Consider the following 21,815-nt stretch of genomic DNA (forward strand, 5'->3'; position numbering starts at 1 on the left):
AATTGATTAATTTGGTTACTAAATAAAAATCTTAAATATCGACCTTGTAATAATAAAAATAATTGTTCAATAATACTGTGAGACAGTACAAATAATTTTACATGAAAATAATAAATTTAGAAAGTGAATTACTATTAAGTGCATGTATTTTCGTACCACAAAGCAATTTCTGTTATTTAATTGTACATTATAATTAAAATATAATTATTTAAAAAAGTAAAAGAAACACAATTTATACATCAAACTAGATATATAAACTACTGAACATGTAAATTAATTAACAGATTATTTTAATTTAATTTATAATATCAATTTTAAATTTTAATAAAAATTATATTTATAAAAATTAATTAATTAACTTAAAATAAATTTGTAAATAAATTACTTAATCAGTACAAAAAAGAGCGAGAAATTATCTATTTTACTTAAATTTAAAATAATAATAAAGTAATCTAAAAAAATTGATGCAGTTTAAATGTTTCATGACTTCTTTTTAAATTTTTATTTTTATTTATTTAAATTATATACTTTTCTATCAGAAATAATTATATATAGTTCAGTAAACTACGATAAGTTTTTTATGAAAATAATATAAAAAATAAATAAAAATACTGAAATTCTCCTATAATTATTTATCAAATTAAACCCTTTTACTGTTGAGGTATAGAAATTGTGTCCCTGGGAACCGAATCCTGGTCTTCTATTTGACGTTCCTAAGATAGATTTGTTGATGGAATTCGGTTTTGGGGCAACCGAATTCCAGACATAATTTTAATTTTTTTTGTTTTATTTTTTTTTTGTTTTTATATAATAAAAAAATATTATGTAATATTTTATGTTTATATAATTATATATTATCAAATTTAATAATAAAAAGATTATTTTAAATAATAAAATAAAATTTATTATTTGAATTATATTTTTATTTTTATATTATGTGAAAATAAATATTTATATTATGTTAATTTGTGTGAAATAATAATTATATATTTATATTATGTGAAATAATAAAGAATATTATATTGAATATGTAAATTTGTGTTATGAATTTTTAATATTAATATAAAAATATTATTTTGAATAAGCATTTGAATTTAAAAAAAATATTTGTATATCAAATTAATAAAAATAATAAAGAATGTTTGGATATATATTTATTTGAATATGTAAATATGTGTTATGAATTATGAATATTAATATAATAATATTATTTTGAATAAGTATTTCATTTTAAATGCAACATGAGAAATTTTAATATTAATATGCAAAAGTGATTGAAGGAGCTACAGCGTGGGAAGTAAAACTATGACATTTATTAATACAACGTCCTCTCAAGTTAGCTTTTCCTTTTTCTTTATAACTTAGTACAAAGAAAGAAATTAATGGCCAGAACTAGATGCATGACCAATGTTTGGACATGTCTTCTTTGTGTGATCAGGAGTGCGACAATAGGAACAATTTTTTGCACGATTTTGTTGTCCTGTAATGTCCATCTCTGTTCTTATTCTGCTGGACTTGGGTCGACCCTTTGAAGTTCTTTTCAGTTCTGGATTTGGACACAAAGTTGGGCCAGTGTAAGTTGGCCAATAGTTTTTGTGTCTTAGTTCTCTAAACTGACCTTCGTATACCTTAGAAACTTGTTGTAAGGAATACACGGGAAATATGTAGATGTCAAAGTTGTGGTGTGCGTGTAAGCATGAAGCAAGTACATGCGAGCATGGGATATGAACTTTTTGGAACTTGCCACAATCACACCACATTTCATCTAACCGTACTGCAAATCTTCCTACGGGTCGAACATCTCTTGGATGTTCCATTTCTTCTACTAAAAATCTAGTGCTTGTTTGGTCAAAGGTGATGACTCTATGTGTGTTCGCCTTTGACAGTGCATCTTGAATTGCTTTATTGCAACCTCTGAGTACACATGTCCAGCATTAATCATTGCATCTACTTTCCTGCCTCTCTCAATGAAGAACTTGTTGCAACAGGTATATGTCGCCATGACCATGGAGCAAATTGGCAGATTTCTAGTTTTCTTCAAGATCGAATTGATTGACTCCGCTAGGTTTGTTGTCATGTGTCCCCAGCATCGTCCATTGTCCCATGCCAGCGCCCATTTTTCCCTTGGGATGTTGTCTAACCATTGTGCAGATTCAGAATTATTATCTTTTACTATGTTGTAATAGTAAAAGAATCTTGATTCTGTCATCCCATATGCTGAAAAAAAATATGTCAAATTAACAAGTGTAAAAAATATTAATGATAATTTAAAGTATGAAAAATATTAAAATTACCCATATTGACGACATCTTTCTTAAGTGCAGGATTTTTGAATCGTCTCATGAAGTTTTGTGCAATGTGTCTAATGCAATAGACATGGACAGAATTATTTTCCGTCCAAACACTTCCACTTCTGGAGTATGCACTTCTCATGGTCTCGTGACGATCTGAAATGAGGCACAACCCCTCCTGCGGGGTTACGTACCTCCTTAAGTTTCTCAAAAAAAAGAACCATGCATCGCTGGTTTCACCTTCAACCACAGCAAAGGCAATGGGAATTAAGTTGTTGCGGCCGTCTTGCGCAACTGCCACCAATAAAGTCCCTTTGTATTTGCCGTACAAAAATGTTCCATCAACTTGTACAATTGGTTTGCAGAAGGCAAAATCATCAATGCATGGCCTGAAGGTCCAAAACAACCTCTTGAAGAACACATTTTTCTCATCCAACAAGCCACCCTTGTACGCCGGTTGTGTACTCAATTTCCAAATGAAACCCAAAACATACAATTGCATTGCTTGCAACATACTAGATAACTTGTGGTAATACTCCTCCCAATTTCCGAATATATTTTCAATGGCATGTTGTTTCCCCAACCATCAATTTTTGTAGCTGATTGTATAACACATGGTGGACTTGATGTGAGCTATTATGGTTGTGATGGGTGTGGATGGATCAGCTTCAATAATTTCATGAATAGTTTGAGAAATCATTCGTGATCCCAAGTTGTTATGATCCTGTGAAATGAGTGAGGAAACACATGTATGGCACCCTTCAAGCTTCATTATTTCTCAGTGTTGCTCTTTGGTGCGCAATATAGCTCGACATCTCCAGTCACAGTTGTTGTGAAGGCATTCAACGACAAGCCTAGTTGTGCTTGACATCTTCACCTTGTAAGTGCAGTGATTGACAATGTGAAATCTGTTTATGGTATCTTGCACCTGTTCTTTTGTAAGGAAGCGCTGACCAATAAATAGTATTTCAGGCGGATACACAACCATTTCACAATCAAGGACGTGGCCAAACTCAGAGTCATGTTCATGTATTTGACTGCAGAAGTCCAGAAAATGTGGAGGTGGGTGGTATAATGGTAATGGTTCTGATGGTGGAATATTTGGAACTGGGAGAGAGTCTTCTTCATCATCCTGCTGTTGTGACATTATTTCATCTTCGTCCTCGCTAAAAAGATCAAAAACTTCTGTTGGGAGACCTACAATAGCATGTTCTTCAATTTCCTGGGCGGGTATTTCATTGAGGTCCATAAAACCACCAGTGTGAAGTGTATAGGATTGAAGGTCGGAATTCATATCATAAGTTGAAAAAGATGGATTAATGGTTTTCAAAGTTTGGTAAGGTGAAAGTTGTGGTACCTGGGTTACATTGGTGGCAAATGTAACATATAATTCTATACCTGATTGAAGTTTATTAGAATCATGGATGTTGAAGAGTGCCTCGACGTCCTCATCATCATTCAACTGAACACATATGTAGTTGCTAACCCCCGGGCCAAGTCTACTTGGGTAGCGAAAATGTATCGTTTCCACCCTTTCATTTTCGTCTCGGTGAAGTTTGCTGTGGATGACTTTCTTCAGCCTTTGTAGAGTCACTCCTCTCTTTAGATGTACCAATTTGGCTGATGGTGAGGTGAACGTGACTCCTTCATTAGGACATTAGTTGATGGCACCATCAGAGTGAACAATGACATAGATTGAAGACATTTTGAGATTAAACCAAGTGAAAGATGAACAAACTTAGAACATGTAGGTTCACAAAAACAAGCAACAAGCTTAGAAGGGTGAATGAAGAAAATGAACAACCTACATGACTATTTATAAAGGTAGCATTGGATTCCCTCTCATTCAAAGCTTCACCATGTTTTACGAGTGATGGTGACCTCTCTATGACACCACATGCACAAGCTTTCTCTCCTCCCAAGTAATGACTCTCTCCTCTGCTAAACACGTTTTACGAGTGATGGTGACCTCTCTATGACACCACATGCACAAGCTTTCTCTCCTCCCAAGTAATGACTCTTTCCTCTGCTAAACACGTTTTACGAGTGATGGTGACCTCTCAATGACACCACATGCGCCTCTCTCATATCAAAGTTTATCTATAAATATGTTCATCAAGGCTATATGTTTTCATTTAAACTTGCATCCATTACGAAAAATGTTGTTGTGGAAGCAAAACGAACACAGGTCTGCCTTCATTGGTAGAACGGTAAGTTTTAATAAATATGACTTTCAAGATTTACGTATCATGTTACTAATTTGTTAATATCTGCAGGAAACTGAGAACATGATTTCATCTTTCTTTCATTCAATGCCAGAACCCAATCCTTTAATTGTTCCTTTACTTGAAGAACTTGGTTTTGCTGGGGTGGCAAAGCTAAGGCATCTTAAGGTGGATCATGCATTGATAACAGCTTTGGTCGAGAGGTGGAGACCTGAAACTCACACGTTCCATTTTCCAACAGGAGAGTGCACCATAACCCTAGAGGATGTTGCACTTCAACTGGGGCTAAGTATTGATGGATTACCAGTCATTGCTCCAACAATGTTTGACTGGGAGGATATGTGTGACTTATATCTCGATATCATGTCAGTCAAGGGAGAGACACTTATTGGCTCTATGGTGAAATTGAAGTGGCTGAGAGACAATATGTTGCCATTACCAGATGAACCATCTGAACAATAGGTTCACGCTCATGTTAGAGCATATATATTGGGTTTGATTGGAGGTGTTTTGATGCCTGACAAAACAGGCAACAAAGTTCATCTTATGTATTTAGCTTTATTAACTAATATTAGAAGAGCTAAAAGATATAGTTGGGGGTCTGCTTATTTAGCTATGTTGTATAGGGAAATGTGCAGGGCCACAGAAGTCAGGAGCAAAACAATGGGTGGTTGTGCATCACTGTTAATGTCTTGGGCATGGTATCGCATGCCATATATTGCGCCAATTTCCAATAATCCACCAACATACCCTCTAGTGTCCAGATGGAGCGGGGGTAGAGTCCTCAACTTTCATAATAAACCTCATAATGATGTAGTGGGGTACAAATCAATGTTTGACCACATTCAACCTAATCAGGTAAATCTTCATAAATAAAATTTTAATTTTTCTTGTGATCAATGTTTTATATATTATCTTATTTAACAAAGTTAATTTTATTTGTAGTTTTATGGGCACCATATCAAGAATTGCAAACATCAATACCTATGGAAGCTTATAGAGATGTCCGAATGTGGACTTCATGTACCGCTATCTTTTGTTTTGCAATTGTTGAATGGCACCAATCAGATAGAGTGAAATTACAGTTTCGGCTCTTACAAGAAGTCCCTTGTCCACCCAATAATTTGCATGATCTCCACACAATTGACATAAGAGGAAGACATGATGAAAATTGGATCACAAGACATGCTCAATGGATCGATGTGTGGAACAATAGACGTGACTTGACATTAACAGGTCATTCAATGTCAGGCCCATTGTGTCACACACGAGATTACATGAAATGGTACATTGCCAATTCTATCTATTTTCTATCTGTGCTACCACTACTACAAGATCCAAGGGAAAGCCACCAACAGTTAAACACTACCACAACATTTGCCACCGGTACGACTTCCACACCGTTGTATCGCAAGACTGTATCAATTCCTCCACTAGATATCACACCACATGCAAACATAATGGACACAAGACATTCGTTTGCAACAACTTCAGAGGATTTTTTTACAAACTTATTTGGAGTTGATTTTACAACTTCATCTCCAGCACAAAGTTACATGCAGTCTTTTTACCAACCAGATTTTCCTAATGAACCTGGTAGTTCTTTAACTACATTCCAACAACTAGAACTTGATAATCCTCCACAAGTTCATCCTGAATTTCCACAACATCAACCATAACAACGAAATCCAGCACGTAACAGTCGTCGTCCTCGTTGTGGAACTGGACATCATTACGGAGATAGTGATACTGAAAATCACTAATGAATGTTGTTATCAATATTGTGTTATGTGTTATTTTTATTATTAAATATTTAATGAATTATAATTTCTTTTAAATATACTTTTAAATTTCTACATCATATTCTTTATTATTTTTATTCATCTTATATACAATTTTTTTTTAATTTAATAAAATACTAATTCAAAAATATTTTATCATTTACATATTCAAATAAATATATACTCAAATATTCTTTATTATTTTTATTAATTTGATATATAAATATTTTTAAAATTCAAATACATATTCAATATAATATTCTTTATTATTTCACATAATATAAATATATAATTATTATTTCACACAAATTAACATAATATAAATATTTATTTTCACATAATATAAAAATAAAAATATAATTCTAATAATAAATTTTATTTTATTATTTAAAATAATCTTTTTATTATTAAATTTGATAATATATAATTATATAAACATAAAATATTACATAATATTTTTTATTATATAAAAACAAAAAAAAAATTAAAACGAAAAAATAATTAAAATTATGTCTGGAATTCGGTTGCCCCAAAATCGAATTCTATCAACAAATCTATTTTAGGAACGTGAAATAGAAGACCACGATTCGGTCCCCGGAGATACGATTTCTATACCTCAACAGTAAAAAGGTTTAATTTGGTAAATAATTATAGGAGAAGTCTATTTCAGTATTTTTATTTATTTTTTATATTATTTTCGTAAAAAACTCAAACTACGATAGGTGAAAAAAAATTTCATTCAAATATTTATCGCAACATTTATTATGATCTAAACTCAAGATAACTATATTTTATTTTATTTTATATAAAAATATTTATTATTAATAATTAAAATATTTGTTACTTGACTCGAAATTCTCTTAAGATTTGGTTTTGAAAGCTTCAATTTGATTTGGAGTAGAGGACACCGATGTTTTAAAAAAATATTTTTTAACTGATAAAATTTGTGAAATTAAAAACAATGATGAAATACATTTTAAAATTTAAAAAATAACTTTAATTTAATAATATGCACATGGTACGCAAAAAGTTCTTAATTGTTATGATTTTGAAATTTTTGAACTATTAATTTTGTAATTAAATTTTTCAAAAAACTAGCATGATAACATAATAATTAATGAATCAAATTGAAGATTTTGTGTTTCTTTTGTGAACACATGTATCAGTTTATCTAGAAAGCAATGTAACAACCTTCGGAAGCAACAATCAACTTCAACCACGTTCTCTATTAGGCCTTCTAAGTAACTAAGAGTTTAGCTCTGACTCAAGTGATTGAGGATTTTGTCGTACGTGCGCGCCGTCTCCAACATATCATAGATAGCACCGTTTGCATCTTCACACTCTCTCTCTCTCTCTCTCTCTCTCTCTCTCTTTCTCTCTCCTCACACCCTTCGCAGGTACACCCATGTTTACGATGATTCCCTTCGTTTGTTGTCACTTTGATCCGAAGAATAGTTTCTGACTTATGTCCTTTTCACTTCACCAATCTCTCATGTTTCAAAGTCCCTTAGATCTTATTCGTGGGGTTACTCTTTTTGCTATCTCATAGGAAATCATTCAATTAATTCAACACCCGTTTCCTCGGCGTGTTATTGCATTATTCAATATCCACCTTTCATTTTTCCATCACTCCAATATCCATTTTTTTAAAATACTTTAATTTATGTAAAAAACGGCTTCTCGGGTGTCCCATTTGTTGACCCTCTAAGCACACAAGCTATGATATTATTAATTGTTTTTAATAGTGAATAATAAGAATAATAATAATAATAATAATAATAATAAATGCAATATCTATTTAAATTTTGACTACCATGGAGTGGATTATAACTTTGATGAATTGATTGTTTGTTTGAATGTAGGAAAGGAGCAGTAACCAAATATAGACAGTGAAGAAGGAAAGTTGGTGGGGTTAGGGAGGGGGTTTGGGTGGTGAGGAATTTATATAATTAGAAATGGCTGGTATGGTAGAAAAGGAACAAAAAATTATTGGAATTAACGAAGAGAAAGAGGAGCAAGGGAGTGAGGGGAACAACAAACACACACAATTGGAGAGTGGTCAAGGGGACAGAGACATGGCTCCTGCGGCAGGGAATTCAATTCATAGGTCGGGTTCAAGGCCTCAACTTGATGTTAGCAAAGCAGAAATTCAAGGGAATGTGGAGGAGAAGTATCCCACCATTTTGTTGCCTAATCAATCTGATGATTTATCTCACCTGGCTCTTGACATTGGAGGTATGGTGCTTCTTTATTTTGAATTTCATGTTTCATGTTTGTTGGTGAATGTTGATGTATGGCTATATATATATATGAGGTGAGGTACCCTTTTGGTGTTTTTTTCTTTTTTTTTGTTCTAGTTTTGTTTTGTCTCTCTTTTGGTGGGAACTTAGAGTTGTCAATATCTGTTAGTGTAATCCCATCTTTTGAGAATTCAGACCTTCCCTGAAGGGTTCTTTGTTCTCTTATCTTCTCGTTTTATATCAGTTTCATTTTTGCCTCCTGGTCTTGCCCCTTATTTCTGGTATTTTTGTGGTCTTCTTTTGCTCTCTATTGTGGAGGAAAAAGACAAGAAAACCTATGACTGTGCCTACAAGAGTTTTAGATTTTCCGTTTTGGGCCTTTCACATTTTTGTTTCATATTCAGTGAAGCATAATTGGTAAATTGTCCAAATTTTATGTTAATTTAATTAATTTAAGGAAAATAATAGGTTGGTAGCATGTGAAATATGTGTGAAACTTAATCTTATTCAATTATATGGGCAGGGTCTCTGATAAAGTTGGTGTACTTTTCAAGACATGAAGACCAATCAGCCGATGATAAAAGGAAGAGAATTGTGAAGGAGAGACTGGGGCTTTCTAATGGCAACCGGAGAAGCTACCCTATTCTTGGTGGAAGGCTTCACTTTGTGAAGTTTGAAACGATAAAGATTAATGAGTGCTTGGATTTCATTCATTCAAAGCAGCTTCACTGTGGTGGTACATGATCTTGTTTATTTCATAACTTTTATCGTCTCTTTTGTTTGCTAAAATAGTACTGTGAGTACAACATCGTTTTATTATCTTCTTGGTCTTGTGTGTTAATTCAACTACATTCAACGATCCTAAAATTATTTAGCACATTATTTAAGCTGAATGAATTGATGACTATGGGCTTCTTTTCTTGCTTATAGGGTTGGAGTCACGTTACTCTGATGTTATGAGTCAACGGAATGGCATAATTAAGGTAACTTTTGGGTCTTTGTTTTTTAGGTTAGTCAAAAGACTCAGATTGTAGATTCTATAATCTTATTTCTGTATATATTATATCATTTCTTCAAACCAATAATTATAAGTATTTTCAGATGCACATGTGAAGCTATTTCCTATTTCTACTTATTATCGCCTGCAGTAGTAGTTATGGCAAACAGAACAGATTGAACTTGGCCTCTTGTATAGAAACCAAAATCATGAATTTTTTTATTCAATTCATGTGTTGGTATTATCATTCGTAATATTTTCTGTTTTAGAAATTTGTGAATATGAAATATTTTGTACTACTTTTCTGTTCATCGTCTGCACCAATGCTGTTGAAGCTATACTAATGCGTCCATTTTCTCATAAAGGCTACTGGTGGCGGAGCATACAAGTATGCTGACCTTTTCAAAGAAAGACTTGGGGTTAGTCTTGACAAAGAAGATGAAATGGATTGTCTTGTGGCAGGAGCAAATTTTTTGCTTAAGGTGGACCCCTGTTTTGAATTGTTTGTTTTGCTTGCATTTATTTAGGTCAGCTTGATAGGGAGGATACAGTGTGTCTTTTAAACTGGTACTCTCACTCCTACTTATTCAAATAAACAATAAGAAATAAATAAATAAATAAAAACCGTTCTGTCTGACTTTGCTTCTTTTTGGAATCATGCTTTTATGTTTTCTGCTTGTGTTAAAGGTGGAGAGACAATTGATTGGCAAGACTGGACAGCCATTATATTAGCTATATTTTACTACTACTCTTAACTGTGCTTTCCTTCTTGATATTATGTTTCTTGCTACCAACCGAAATCTGAATGAGTTGAGAACTCTGTTAATCCTTTCTGTTGTTGACTTGTAAAACAATTTCTTTCTTTTAATTTGGAATATGTAAACAATTTCACCATCAACAATTTCTCATTAAAGTTCTACCACTTCTTAGTAGGCAATTCGTCATGAAGCTTTCACGCACATGGAGGGCCAAAAAGAGTTTGTTCAAATTGACCCTAATGATTTATTCCCCTATCTTCTAGTTAATATTGGATCTGGTGTTAGTATGATCAAGGTACATTTTGTCTTGTTTCCTTTTGATCTCTTTGGATTTTGTTTGATAAAGATTAACTGGTTCTGATCTGAATTTTCAATTTGAATGATAAATAGGTTGATGGGGATGGGAAATTTGAGAGGATTAGTGGGACAAATGTTGGTGGAGGTACTTATTGGGGCTTGGGAAGACTCTTAACAAAGTGCAAGAGGTCATTTTCATGCGACTCCTTATTATTTTGATCCATTGCTATATTTGAACTATTGACAAAGTGTTTGTTGAAATAAATTCCAGTTTTGATGAGTTGCTTGAGCTGAGTCAGAAAGGAGATAATAGAACTATTGACATGCTAGTTGGGGACATTTATGGTGGCTTGGACTATAATAAGGTAAATTTTACAGTTGTTCTTATTGCCATTTAAATATTCATGATATAGAGAGAAAAAAGTTTCAAATTAACTCTATGGAGTAGATAAATATGAATCATTTGATACTTTTTATCAACCGTAATGACTTTGTTTTCCTGGCATAAATAATGCTAGATTGGCCTATCGGCTGCCACTATTGCTTCAAGTTTTGGCAAAACAATATCTGAAAAAAAGGAGCTTGAAGAATACAGGCCTGAAGATATATCACTATCACTTCTACGGATGATTTCTTACAATATTGGCCAGGTGAGCTGGCAATTATAATTTTATCCATTTTATGCATAAATATAAGCTGCCAAATTGTATGCAAATCATAAAGCTATTGGTTAAGTTTATTCTGTTTCATTCAGATTATCCTTTTATTTAAATCATTATTTAAAATATTAAGGAACAGTTTTACAAATTAGACATGTAAAAAGGAGGTTCTTTGTATTATTTAGTTAATTGAATATTGTCAAATTTCACTCTTAGTATGTGTCTTAAGATTGAGCTTTTAGGTGGAGGCAAATGAATGGTTCTATAATCTATAACACACCCCTCCTGCAAAAGCTCGTTGGGCTTGAAACATGGACAATCCCATTCTGCATTTGTTTTGATACTCAATCTTTGAATAGAAGAATGGGCGCAGCATGAATCAAATTCTTGACCACATAAAGCCTCTGATATCATGTCGAGGACCAACTCTCTTAAGCTTATGTTATTTGGTGGAGGCTCATGAATGGCTTTATATCTCTGGCAACATTTATAAATGAAAGAAGCTTGTCTGCAAATATAGGCAAAAAATTATCTAATAATTATTCAAATTCAATTTACGTTTAAAAATATTATACTAGTTCTTTAAAAGTTGCTAACCTTTTCCTTTCAAGATTTAAGAGATAATACATTGATTTTTTTAATTTATCATTTTCTTTTGTAAGATTTTCCAGAAATAGTTACTTGTGATCTAAATGCAACAAAAAGAAAACATAGTGACATGTCTAATCTGTAAAGATGATTTGAGATTAGTTTTGCGTGATGCATGGTAGCATTATCAGGCATCCACATTCAGTAATTTTCACGTTCTATTCCATTATTTGTTCTTCTAGAAGGTACCTGACTAATTTTGCATCCCTTTCATCTGTGTAGATATCTTACTTGAATGCATTGCGATTCCGGTTGAAGCGAATCTTTTTTGGAGGATTTTTTATACGGGGTCATGCCTATACCATGGACACTATTTCTTTTGCTGTTCATTTCTGGTACATAAAATGTCTAATGACTTAATTAGCTATATTTATTTTTTCCTTTAATTAAATTACTATATTGACGTGCAATTTATATAATTTTTCATTTAGGTCTAATGGGGAAGCACAAGCAATGTTCTTGCGACATGAAGGATTTCTGGGAGCTTTAGGTGCATTTATGAGTTACGAAAAGCATGGTTTAGATGACCTCATGGTGCATCAGTTGGTTGAAAGGTTTCCAATGGGTGCACCATATACAGGAGGCAAGATTCATGGCCCACCACTTGGAGATTTGAATGAGAAGGCAAGTGAAGGAATTCTAAATATTTGATCTGCACTGGTGTCTGCTTAAGATATATGGATAATCTTTTGAAAAAAATTTTTGCTTAACTTTTCTTTTATGGATTTAATGATAATGTTTGATTCTTCTTAGCTCTCCACAACGAAGCTTTTCAACAAAAAGCTAATCCTAACACCCATAACTGTTAATTTAATAAGAGTGTATTTTAGAGGGCATCAATTCCATAACCATCACAAAGGTCCCACTTTTTTGTGTCTGAGGTTTCTCTGGATGTTGCAATAAAAAAATGGCTAAAGTAACCCCACTGATGAGATTCTTTGGAATAATTTTATTGACTTCCCCTGGAATCATATTCAATTGAGTCAGAACAATTGCCAACCAGATTGGATAGCCACTGAAGACACTGTGGAACATAAAAATGAATGATGAAAGTGCCTTTAAATATCTTGCATGAAATCATAAATTAAAAAAGAAAGATTAAAGGCTATTATACTCAGAAGTTCTGGTTTCCTGTGCCATGGAAAATAAAAAAAGAATCAAATTCTAAATATTCACATACATGTAATTATAATGTGTAGGAGAGGTAGTGGTGACTGTGTACCAGCTAAGAGTATTCTTGGTTTGTAATATATTAACATCTCTATGCATATCATATTGTAGTATTAATTAATATATGAGTCTGTTACACCTAAGTGTTATCTGCGTGTTCAGTATGTTATACAGCTGGAACTGTCACAATCAATTACAGTTTACCTGCTGAATTAGTTGCAGGTCACTGCAAGTAACTGACACCTTAATTAGATTGAAACAATATTACTTAAATCATTATGCTCATTTTCATATTCTGTTGAGTGATAGAATTCCCGAGTCACTTTCTTCTCTCTCCCTGTCTTACTCTTTTTCTCTCACTTTCTATCAATTTCTTGGCACGCCGAAACTGGAAAACGTTGAGAGTGAGCATTTCTGCTAAAGCTTAGTTTTGGTTTGAATTTTTGATAGACTGATTTTGTCATTTCTGGTAAATTCTTCTAGATGGCTAAGAGTCTGATATGTGATTGGGAATTATTTGTTTGCCCCTTTTTCTTAAATTCAGATGTGGCTCAATCTTTTAGGAAATTTTATGTGATATAAAGGTTCCAATGCAGATTTCGTGGATGGAGAAGTTTTTGCAGAAGGGAACTGAGATTACAGCTCCTGTGCCAATGACTCCACTTGCTGGAACTACTGGACTTGGGGGTTTTGAAGTTCCTTTGTCAAAGGGAAGTACTCTGCGATCAGATGCAAGTGCTCTAAATGTTGGTGTTCTCCATCTAGTACCAACTTTGGAAGTGTTTCCCTTATTATCAGACCAAAAATTGTAAGCATAATTGCTGAATGCACTAACTGCTCTGAGATTAAACATTTTCCATCTATTGGGCTGTCTTTGTGTTTATGTTATGGTAATTTATATCACCAAAGAAGATGGCAATGGAGAGCTGTATGTGCACGCTCTCGTACATGTATATATACATATACGGGTTTATTGTGAGAGAAGAAAATCTTGATCATCAAATCTTCTTTAAGTGATTGCCAATTTTGACCATTTATTTAGGATATAATGGTCAAGATTATGTTTGGTCCTCTCTGCTCTCATAACAAACCATTCCTGCCACATTCTTGACTTTATATTTATTGAATATGATTTGCTTGCTTACCCATCAATGAGTTTGTGTTATTTCTTTCAAAATTCAGTTTTACAATGGGATCATATGATATTGGTATTTTATTTTTTAAACAAGTTTTAAATTTCCTGTCTACAGGTATGAGCCCAATACCATTGATCTTTCAGATCACAATGAATTAGAGTAAGCAAATGACTTAATGCTCACATAGGGCTACATAGTTCGTAGTGTTTCTTCCAAAGCTAACACAATTTGTATCTGATGTAGATATTGGTTCACTATTTTGTCAGAACACTTACCGGATCTTGTGGACAAGGTAATCAAGCTAGCTTGAAAGTTGAAACCCCTGGCCTTTCTTCTTGTGTGTCTTTGTATCCCTCAAACAATTAAATTCAACACATCCATGCACATGACATAAAAACAGAAGATAACCCTAGGTTCCACTCACAAATTTGCAATACAGACAATTTCTTGCAGAATATTTTTATCATAAAAATAAGATAGAGATTAGAGATATAGTAGAGAATAAGATGTCCTCCCTAAAGAAACAAGAAACACAAACACCAGGAAAACAATAAAGATATATCAACTAAGTAAAGCTTTCCGATTTGTTGGCATGTCAATCTTTCAAAAATGAAAACCACAAAAATAATACCTGAACACCATAGAGGCCAAAAGGATCACTATATCTGCTGAATGACTGTTTTATTCCAAACTTGTTAAGAGCCTTTCTGTCTTTTTACTGACCTCTAGCTGACATAATGTATACAGTGCTTTAGCTAACTGTATGACTCCTCAATTCACCAAAAGCTACCAATGACCCTTGGCCATAAACTTGCAGCTGAACAGTGTTAAATTAAATGGCTACTGCTCTCAGAATCAGATAAAATTTTAACACAAACCTTAGGGGATGCTTTGTGTGGTCTCTGAACTTAAGGCCATTGATTGCTGAAAATAATTAGGTTAAAAGTTTAGTCCTTGCACCTACCTAACATAATTTTTCATTTTAGTTCATTTCGGTCTCTATATTAAAAAAACTCTACATTTTATTCCGTAGATAAAACAATTTACATTCCGTTTTTGTTACAGAAGACAAAAAATATCTACCTTTTGGTCTCTACTTCTAACAAGATTTTTTCAAATTAGTCTTTATAGAAAAAATACTCTAACAAGATTATGATGTCAACAAACAGCAGATGGTAATTTGTTAAAAAAAATCACCTAGGGACCAAAGTCTAGATTTTGTTCATGTACTAAACCAGAAATCAGTGTCGTGTATGAATTAAATTTTAATTTAACCAAAATATTATTATTTGTACTTTGGCTTTCATAATTTTTCAGCAATCAGTTTGAGCACACAATGTAGTTGCTCTTGTAAGTTTCATATATCCTGTAAATTCTGTAACTTCACCTTGTTTTTACTATTTTTTTCTGTTTTTAAAGATTTGTATAGAACAAAATGAAATTAATCGTTTCATATGCAAATATTTGAAAATAGGGAACAAAGTGAAAATAATGAGTTGGCATTTTTATAATTATTATTTAAAATTGCAAATGAAAATAGAAAGCATTTTCTCAAACCAAACAACCACTTAGTTATGCATTGAGCTTGTTGATAGGCTGGAGACAAACCTTGGCTTCCTTGGTTCATTGTTTAGTTGTACTGCATCATCCATCTTTTTGGAAGTAAACTGTGAAAGACAAATTTTTACAATTCAAATATGTTTAGGCTGTAGCAAGTGAAGGTGGAACTGATGATGCCAAAAGAAGGGGTGATGCATTTGCTCGTGCATTTTCAGCCCACTTGGCAAGGTATGACATGAGATTCCTGTTTTGATGGCTTACTATCTTTATTGATGCATGGATATCTCTTCTTATTCTAATGTGAACATACTTGTTTAACAACCTTTTGCGAGTGTTTTTTTTCGTTACCTTTAATCAATGAGTTTAGTTTTAAAGATTTACTGTTGGTCAAGTGCTCCAGCAGCATGTTTCAAGGTTTTTGAGAAACTCATATTAACATAAAAATAGTTGATAAGAAACTTAAGTTTCTTAACGCAACCATGGCCCTGCTTTTGTAAACAACTGTCTTGTTTGTACCTGGGATATATCCACCAGATCATTTCAAATTTGTTAGAATCACGACTTTGGCCTACTTTGATCTCCCACACCTGGCACTTTTAGTTTTGTAGTATGTCAGTCTTTCTCAATTGAATACATGCAAAGAGAAACGCCCATGTATGTTCAATGATAAGTTAGGGATATTATATTGGATTGAAAAATTGGAACCAAGAGGGGTGGGAAATTGGTTCTTAACAGAACATTCATTGAAACAAATGCTACAGAAGCTACAAATTTTTGTGCCTACATTGAATAAGTATTCAGCTGAAGCACAAGCAGGTTGAATAAGAACTGGGTTCTTAATTCTGTTGAGTTTCAGTTCATTTAGATCAGTTTTGTAGCATTATTTATGTCTGTATTTGTTAAGTTTGATAAATTTTTAAAATTCATTCTTTCATTGAATTTACTTGGCATGAGTTTTTTTTTTTTTTTTTTACTATCAACATTTGTATCTACTGAATAGGTTGAGGGAGGAGCCTTCTGCATATGGGAAGTTAGGCCTGGCTAATCTATTGGAAATGAGGGAAGAATGCTTGAGGGAATTCCAGTTTGTTGATGCCTATAGAAGTATCAAGCAGAGGTAATTACGTTTTCTCTTTATAAAGCCGTAAAAATGAGGTCTTTACTTGGCCTGGTAGATGTAGCCGATTGCCTTCTAAGTCCTTGTTATGTGCAAATTTTCTAAAGCAACTTAGTTTGAAAGAAGTTGTTTTAGTTGTGTTAATATATAAAATAGGATACTGTATACTATTCACTGAACAGATGCAGGCTGCATCCTTAACTCTTTGCATTATTGAATGGCTATCTAAAAATTAACTGAGTTTCATTTACACAGTAAAATTAAAAGGGGAAAATTTAGGTTCTTGACTCTTACAGTGTTTCCTTCCTTGTCCCTCCTATGTTTGTCACTCATTCATTATTATTCATGTAATTTTCTTCTAGAGGCTCACTTCAAAATCTAGATCTTCTTTTAGGATTGTTTTAGGTGTTTTAATTATCCCTTTTGTACTTTCTCTTAATGAATTATTTTTTACCTGTGAAAAAAGTTCCCTTTGAAATTTATTAATCAATATTTCTTCGATTGTTTTTCTTCCAAAGAAAAAAATCTTGATTTATGTTTTATATGCCAATCATGTTCATACATAACTGGTCCTAAAATTTTGGATTTAATGTCTACATTTTATTTAAATTCTTGATAAAACATATGGGCTTTAGATTTACAATTTGAATGAGAACAAAGTAAAGGGTGGCTTGCATGTCATTCCCACCATTATGGGGACTAGGGCAGACATGGATCATATCTACCTAGCCTAATTATTACCCATATAAGCACAGAGGCTGTTGCCACTTGCCATGACTTTAACACATGACCACCTGATCATGAGACATCAACTTCACTGTTGTGCCAAGGTTTACTAATGAACATTCTTTAACTGAAAAAAAAACTCATGCTGACAGTGTAAATATCGTTGATGTCATTTTCATATCAATATTCTCGGGACAATTCCTTACAATTTTTTAACAACTATATTTGTGTGGTTTGTGTGTGTATATTAGGGAAAATGAGGCATCACTTGCTGTTTTACCTGACTTGTTGGTGGAACTTGATAGTATGGATGAGGTATGTATGCCCAACTAATACTATAATCCTATGAAGTAACATGTTGGGAGGAGTCAATATTTTTCTTTCATGACTGGTTTATCTAACTAATGTGATAGTCCCTTTTAAAGAAAAAATGTGACTAATTCATTATTTTGAGTAAAATTATTACTGCTTTAATCATGTTTCCTATCCAAAACCCTCCTTTGTCTCAGGAAACAAGATTGCTGACCCTAATTGAAGGTGTTCTTGCTGCAAACATTTTTGACTGGGGATCTCGTGCATGTGTGGATCTCTATCATAAAGGAACTATTATTGAAATTTACAGGATGAGTCGTAATAAAATGCAGAGACCTTGGCGGGTAGGTGAAGTTAAACATATTATTGACAAGGGTACTTAATATATGAATTTATTCATCAAAGTTGATATTTAAATGTTAATCTGACTATGTCTAATCTAGGTGGATGATTTTGATGTCTTCAAAGAGAGAATGTTAGGAACCAAGGACAAGAAAATGCCACCTCATAGAAGAGCTTTACTTTTTGTTGATAATTCAGGTGCTGACATTGTTCTAGGGATGCTTCCTCTGGCACGGGAGCTCCTCCGTCGTGGAACTGAAGTAAGTTCACTTCCTGTATCTTGGATTCTGTACTGGACTACATATATGTTTGATCTCAAGTTTTCCCCCCTCCTCCTCCATTAATAATAATAATGATTTGAATATGTTCTAGTCATAGTTGCATCCTTAGTAAGTAGACAATAAAAAGATATATCAGTAGCACAATCTCCTATCTGAAATATGCCTACTACTTACCCAAAATTTTCTCCTTTGGTGTGGTTTCTTCTGTATGAATTTTATGTTCTTATCACAACAAAAATTGTGGTGTTCTTGCAGGTAGTTCTTGTTGCAAACTCACTTCCTGCTTTAAATGATGTGACAGCAAGGGAGCTTCCTGATATTGTAGCTGAGGCTGCCAAGGTTTGTGTAATTTAGTGAATTCTGTTCTGTTCTATTACATTTATGTTTAGGAAGGCCCTTATAGAATTCCTCTGAATGTCTTTACCATTTCTTTAGAACCTCTGAATAAAAATGAAAACGAAAAGAAAGATTTCATTGAATTGAATGGAAAGAACAGAAAATATGATTTCTCCTTTCACAAAGATTCCATGCTCTCTTAAGTACTAGTGATTATTACTATTAGTGTAAAACATTTATTCTTTGAAAACCTCATTTTCCTGGTGCCCCACTTTTAATGAAAGTTTCAATACCTTTTGTATCTCTAGTCCTTCTATTCAAATAATTTATTCCTTCTTAGTTACTTGTAGAATAAACCTTTTATATCGTGTATTCTTAAATCCAAATGGAATATGCATAGTTTATATTTTCTTTTCTTCTCGTGTGATTTTGAAAGGAATGACTTGACATCATTTGTGTAATGTCCCGTATCTAGAGAGTTATTAGAAGTTCCGTATACCATTGGTCTAATATTGAATGTTCAGTTGTTGGTCTTGCTATGAGTCCTTCAGTGGAACTAATTCTTCTGGTTTTATAGCATTGTGACATTCTAAGGGGAGCTGCTGAAGCTGGAGGCTTGCTTGTGGATGCAATGATTAATACTTCAGGCAGCTCTAACGAAAATTCATCTTCAGTTCCATTGATGGTTGTTGAGAATGGGTGCGGTAGTCCATGTATAGACTTAAGACAGGTCAGCTCTGAGCTAGCTGCTGCTGCAAAAGACGCCGATTTGGTGAGAGGCTCACTCTATTTGATATATCATTGTTGTTCTAAGAATTTCCAGGGGAAAGTTATTCATACTAACCTCCATGCTGCTTTTAATCTGCAGATAATTTTGGAAGGTATGGGTAGGGCTCTTCATACTAACCTCAATGCTCGGTTTAAGTGTGATGCTTTGAAGGTAATGCTCTTTTATATGACTGACTCTATTGTCCTGTTTTATACTATCTCATGTGAAGTACGCCACTACTTGGAGTTGTTACATGAATCATGAACCGATTAGGATTCTTCACATGCATTTTCTTGCTCATAATTCGGTCATATCAAGAATTATATATATATATCTAATGTGTTTTGTTCATCTTTGTTATATTTCTATGTTAACATTAATCATACTAAACTGTTAATGGCATTGTTGTCTTTATTAATTTTTTAAAATATTTTTTGGCAGTTGGCAATGGTAAAAAACCAGAGATTGGCTGAAAAGTTGGTTAAAGGGAACATATACGACTGTGTTTGCAAATATGAGCCTGCTAATTGAAAGCTTCTATGAACTGTGTTAATTCAATCGGTATACTTGGAGAACTATGTATATGTTTTTCCTTTTCTTTTTTTGGTTTTTTGGTAATAGAGGGGGCCAAAGCCCGGAACACTCATTCCTTTTATTTTACAAATTTTGGACCGGAAGCCTCTGTCGAATTTGTGGAGTAATGATAGTTTAAAATAAAACATGGCGAATGATAGTGTTCAAATTTAGCATTTAACCCCTATGCTCTTTTTATCTTACTTTTGTGCATGAGTATAATCTTTTGTTTCCTGTAATTTGATCCTAAGAGTAACATTTTGTTTTTTAGTTTATTAAAGTTTCACTCTACACAATTTAGCGTTTATTTACACACATTTCAATTTTTCTTTCATTAAAATTCAAGTAAAATAGGTACAAAATGTAAGTTAAATTAATACATTTAGAAAAAAATAAATTGTGCATAATACTTTCAGTGACCAATTAGTTCCTTGAAAGACTATAATGTCAGCATTTTAACATATTTGATGATTAAATATATAGAGCAAAATTTTTGTGTATCAATAGTAAAATAAACCAAAACAAATATATATCACTCTTAAGGCCTACTTTGTGTATTTATTCTATTTTATTATATTTCTATATTTTTACTTATTTCTTTTTTAATAAAAAGTATGCTAAACCTTAATACTAGGTAGCTCCTAATTCTTTTTTTTTCTATTATTTGTTATATTTTTTATTTTTTTTATTTTTATTTTTTAGTCTCTTTACCCTTTATGTATCTTTTTCTTAAAAAAAAATATGTATGGTTATGAGCCACTATGATTCTAACTAATAAAAAAATGACATGTCTAGATATGAGTGGTTAAGACTACGTAGCTTTAGAATACTAAATAGTTTTTCACTCTCTTTATCTTTTTATATATATATATTTTTTTTTTCTCTTTTCTCTCACTCAATTATAGTTTAATCATAATAGAGTTTTTTTCTCTCTCTTTCACAACATTTCCATTAAAGAATAGATTATGTGGTATTAGTTTTTGTCTTAAGCTATTATAATTTATTTATTTTATAAAAAAAATTACTTAAAATGAATGAAATAATAATTCACAAGAATTAAGAAGTCATTAATTTTTTAAAATCAATTAAGTTAATTATAATCTATATTCACCATATTACTTGTTTAATCTATTGAATCATTTAGATCAGTCAATTGATACCAAAGTTTTTATTGAATGAATTCAGATTCTTTCTATCATTGCTCCTATGTCAAAGATTATACTCATTGATTTTATATTCAATTGTTATAAAAATTAATATTTTATAATTATTTTTAATAGAAATCATGATTAGATATGTTTCTATCAATAAATATAAAATTGTTATGAAATGGCTTAACTTTTGACTTTATACGACATAAAACTTTGATAAAGTTGTTTATTTATACTTAAGTCTAATTTAATAAAAAATAATATATTGAACAAAATCAAGTTTATTGATATAATAAATCAAATTTAATATCTTTTATCATAAAACTAAAGAGGTATAAAATTAAATTTAAGGTATGCTTTTAGTTTATATTATAAAGGAAATAATATCAATATAATATTATAACATACGAAATATTATTAATTGAAATAAATAATTTTATTATTAA

The 21,815-nt window shown here is 32.3% G+C and overlaps 3 protein-coding genes across 7 annotated transcripts; 2 read left to right on the forward strand and 1 right to left on the reverse strand.

The window, feature by feature from the left end:
- Positions 1 to 1,825: 1,825 nt before the first annotated feature.
- On the reverse strand, positions 1,826 to 2,793 carry LOC113851276. The gene is made up of 2 exons (XM_027481745.1): positions 2,295 to 2,793; positions 1,826 to 2,217 (listed from the first exon to the last, which is right to left on the reverse strand). The coding sequence occupies exons 1-2, from the start codon at positions 2,791 to 2,793 to the stop codon at positions 1,826 to 1,828; spliced, it is 891 nt and encodes a 296-aa protein (XP_027337546.1).
- A 1,657-nt stretch (positions 2,794 to 4,450) lies between these two features.
- LOC113851287 (serine/threonine-protein phosphatase 7 long form homolog) lies at positions 4,451 to 4,978 on the forward strand. Its single transcript, XM_027481754.1, has 2 exons — positions 4,451 to 4,501; positions 4,568 to 4,978. Exons 1-2 carry the CDS (start codon positions 4,451 to 4,453, stop codon positions 4,976 to 4,978), a joined length of 462 nt encoding a protein of 153 aa, XP_027337555.1.
- Positions 4,979 to 7,547: 2,569 nt separating this feature from the next.
- On the forward strand, positions 7,548 to 20,506 carry LOC113864489 (pantothenate kinase 2-like). 5 transcript variants are annotated; one of them, XM_027498284.1, is made up of 25 exons: positions 7,548 to 7,637; positions 7,668 to 7,694; positions 8,160 to 8,532; positions 9,061 to 9,273; positions 9,468 to 9,520; positions 9,900 to 10,016; positions 10,468 to 10,587; positions 10,683 to 10,777; positions 10,861 to 10,954; positions 11,108 to 11,239; positions 12,119 to 12,231; positions 12,328 to 12,520; positions 13,663 to 13,874; positions 14,317 to 14,361; positions 14,446 to 14,494; positions 15,908 to 15,990; positions 16,763 to 16,879; positions 17,857 to 17,920; positions 18,115 to 18,261; positions 18,361 to 18,519; positions 18,796 to 18,879; positions 19,454 to 19,648; positions 19,745 to 19,816; positions 20,087 to 20,189; positions 20,221 to 20,261. In XM_027498284.1, the coding sequence occupies exons 3-24, from the start codon at positions 8,253 to 8,255 to the stop codon at positions 20,174 to 20,176; spliced, it is 2,727 nt and encodes a 908-aa protein (XP_027354085.1). In that variant the 5' UTR covers positions 7,548 to 7,637; positions 7,668 to 7,694; positions 8,160 to 8,252; the 3' UTR covers positions 20,177 to 20,189; positions 20,221 to 20,261. The 5 variants fall into 5 exon arrangements, with proteins under 5 accessions (XP_027354085.1, XP_027354068.1, XP_027354060.1 ...); XM_027498267.1 differs by having other exon boundaries at positions 20,087 to 20,395; XM_027498274.1 differs by having other exon boundaries at positions 7,635 to 7,694; positions 8,160 to 8,199; positions 8,235 to 8,532; positions 20,087 to 20,415.
- The last annotated feature ends 1,309 nt before the right edge of the window (positions 20,507 to 21,815 follow it).

The sequence above is a fragment of the Abrus precatorius genome, unplaced genomic scaffold, assembly GCF_003935025.1.
Source record: "Abrus precatorius isolate BTA unplaced genomic scaffold, Abrus_2018 Scaffold10, whole genome shotgun sequence".
NCBI classification, from domain to species: Eukaryota; Viridiplantae; Streptophyta; class Magnoliopsida; order Fabales; family Fabaceae; genus Abrus; species Abrus precatorius.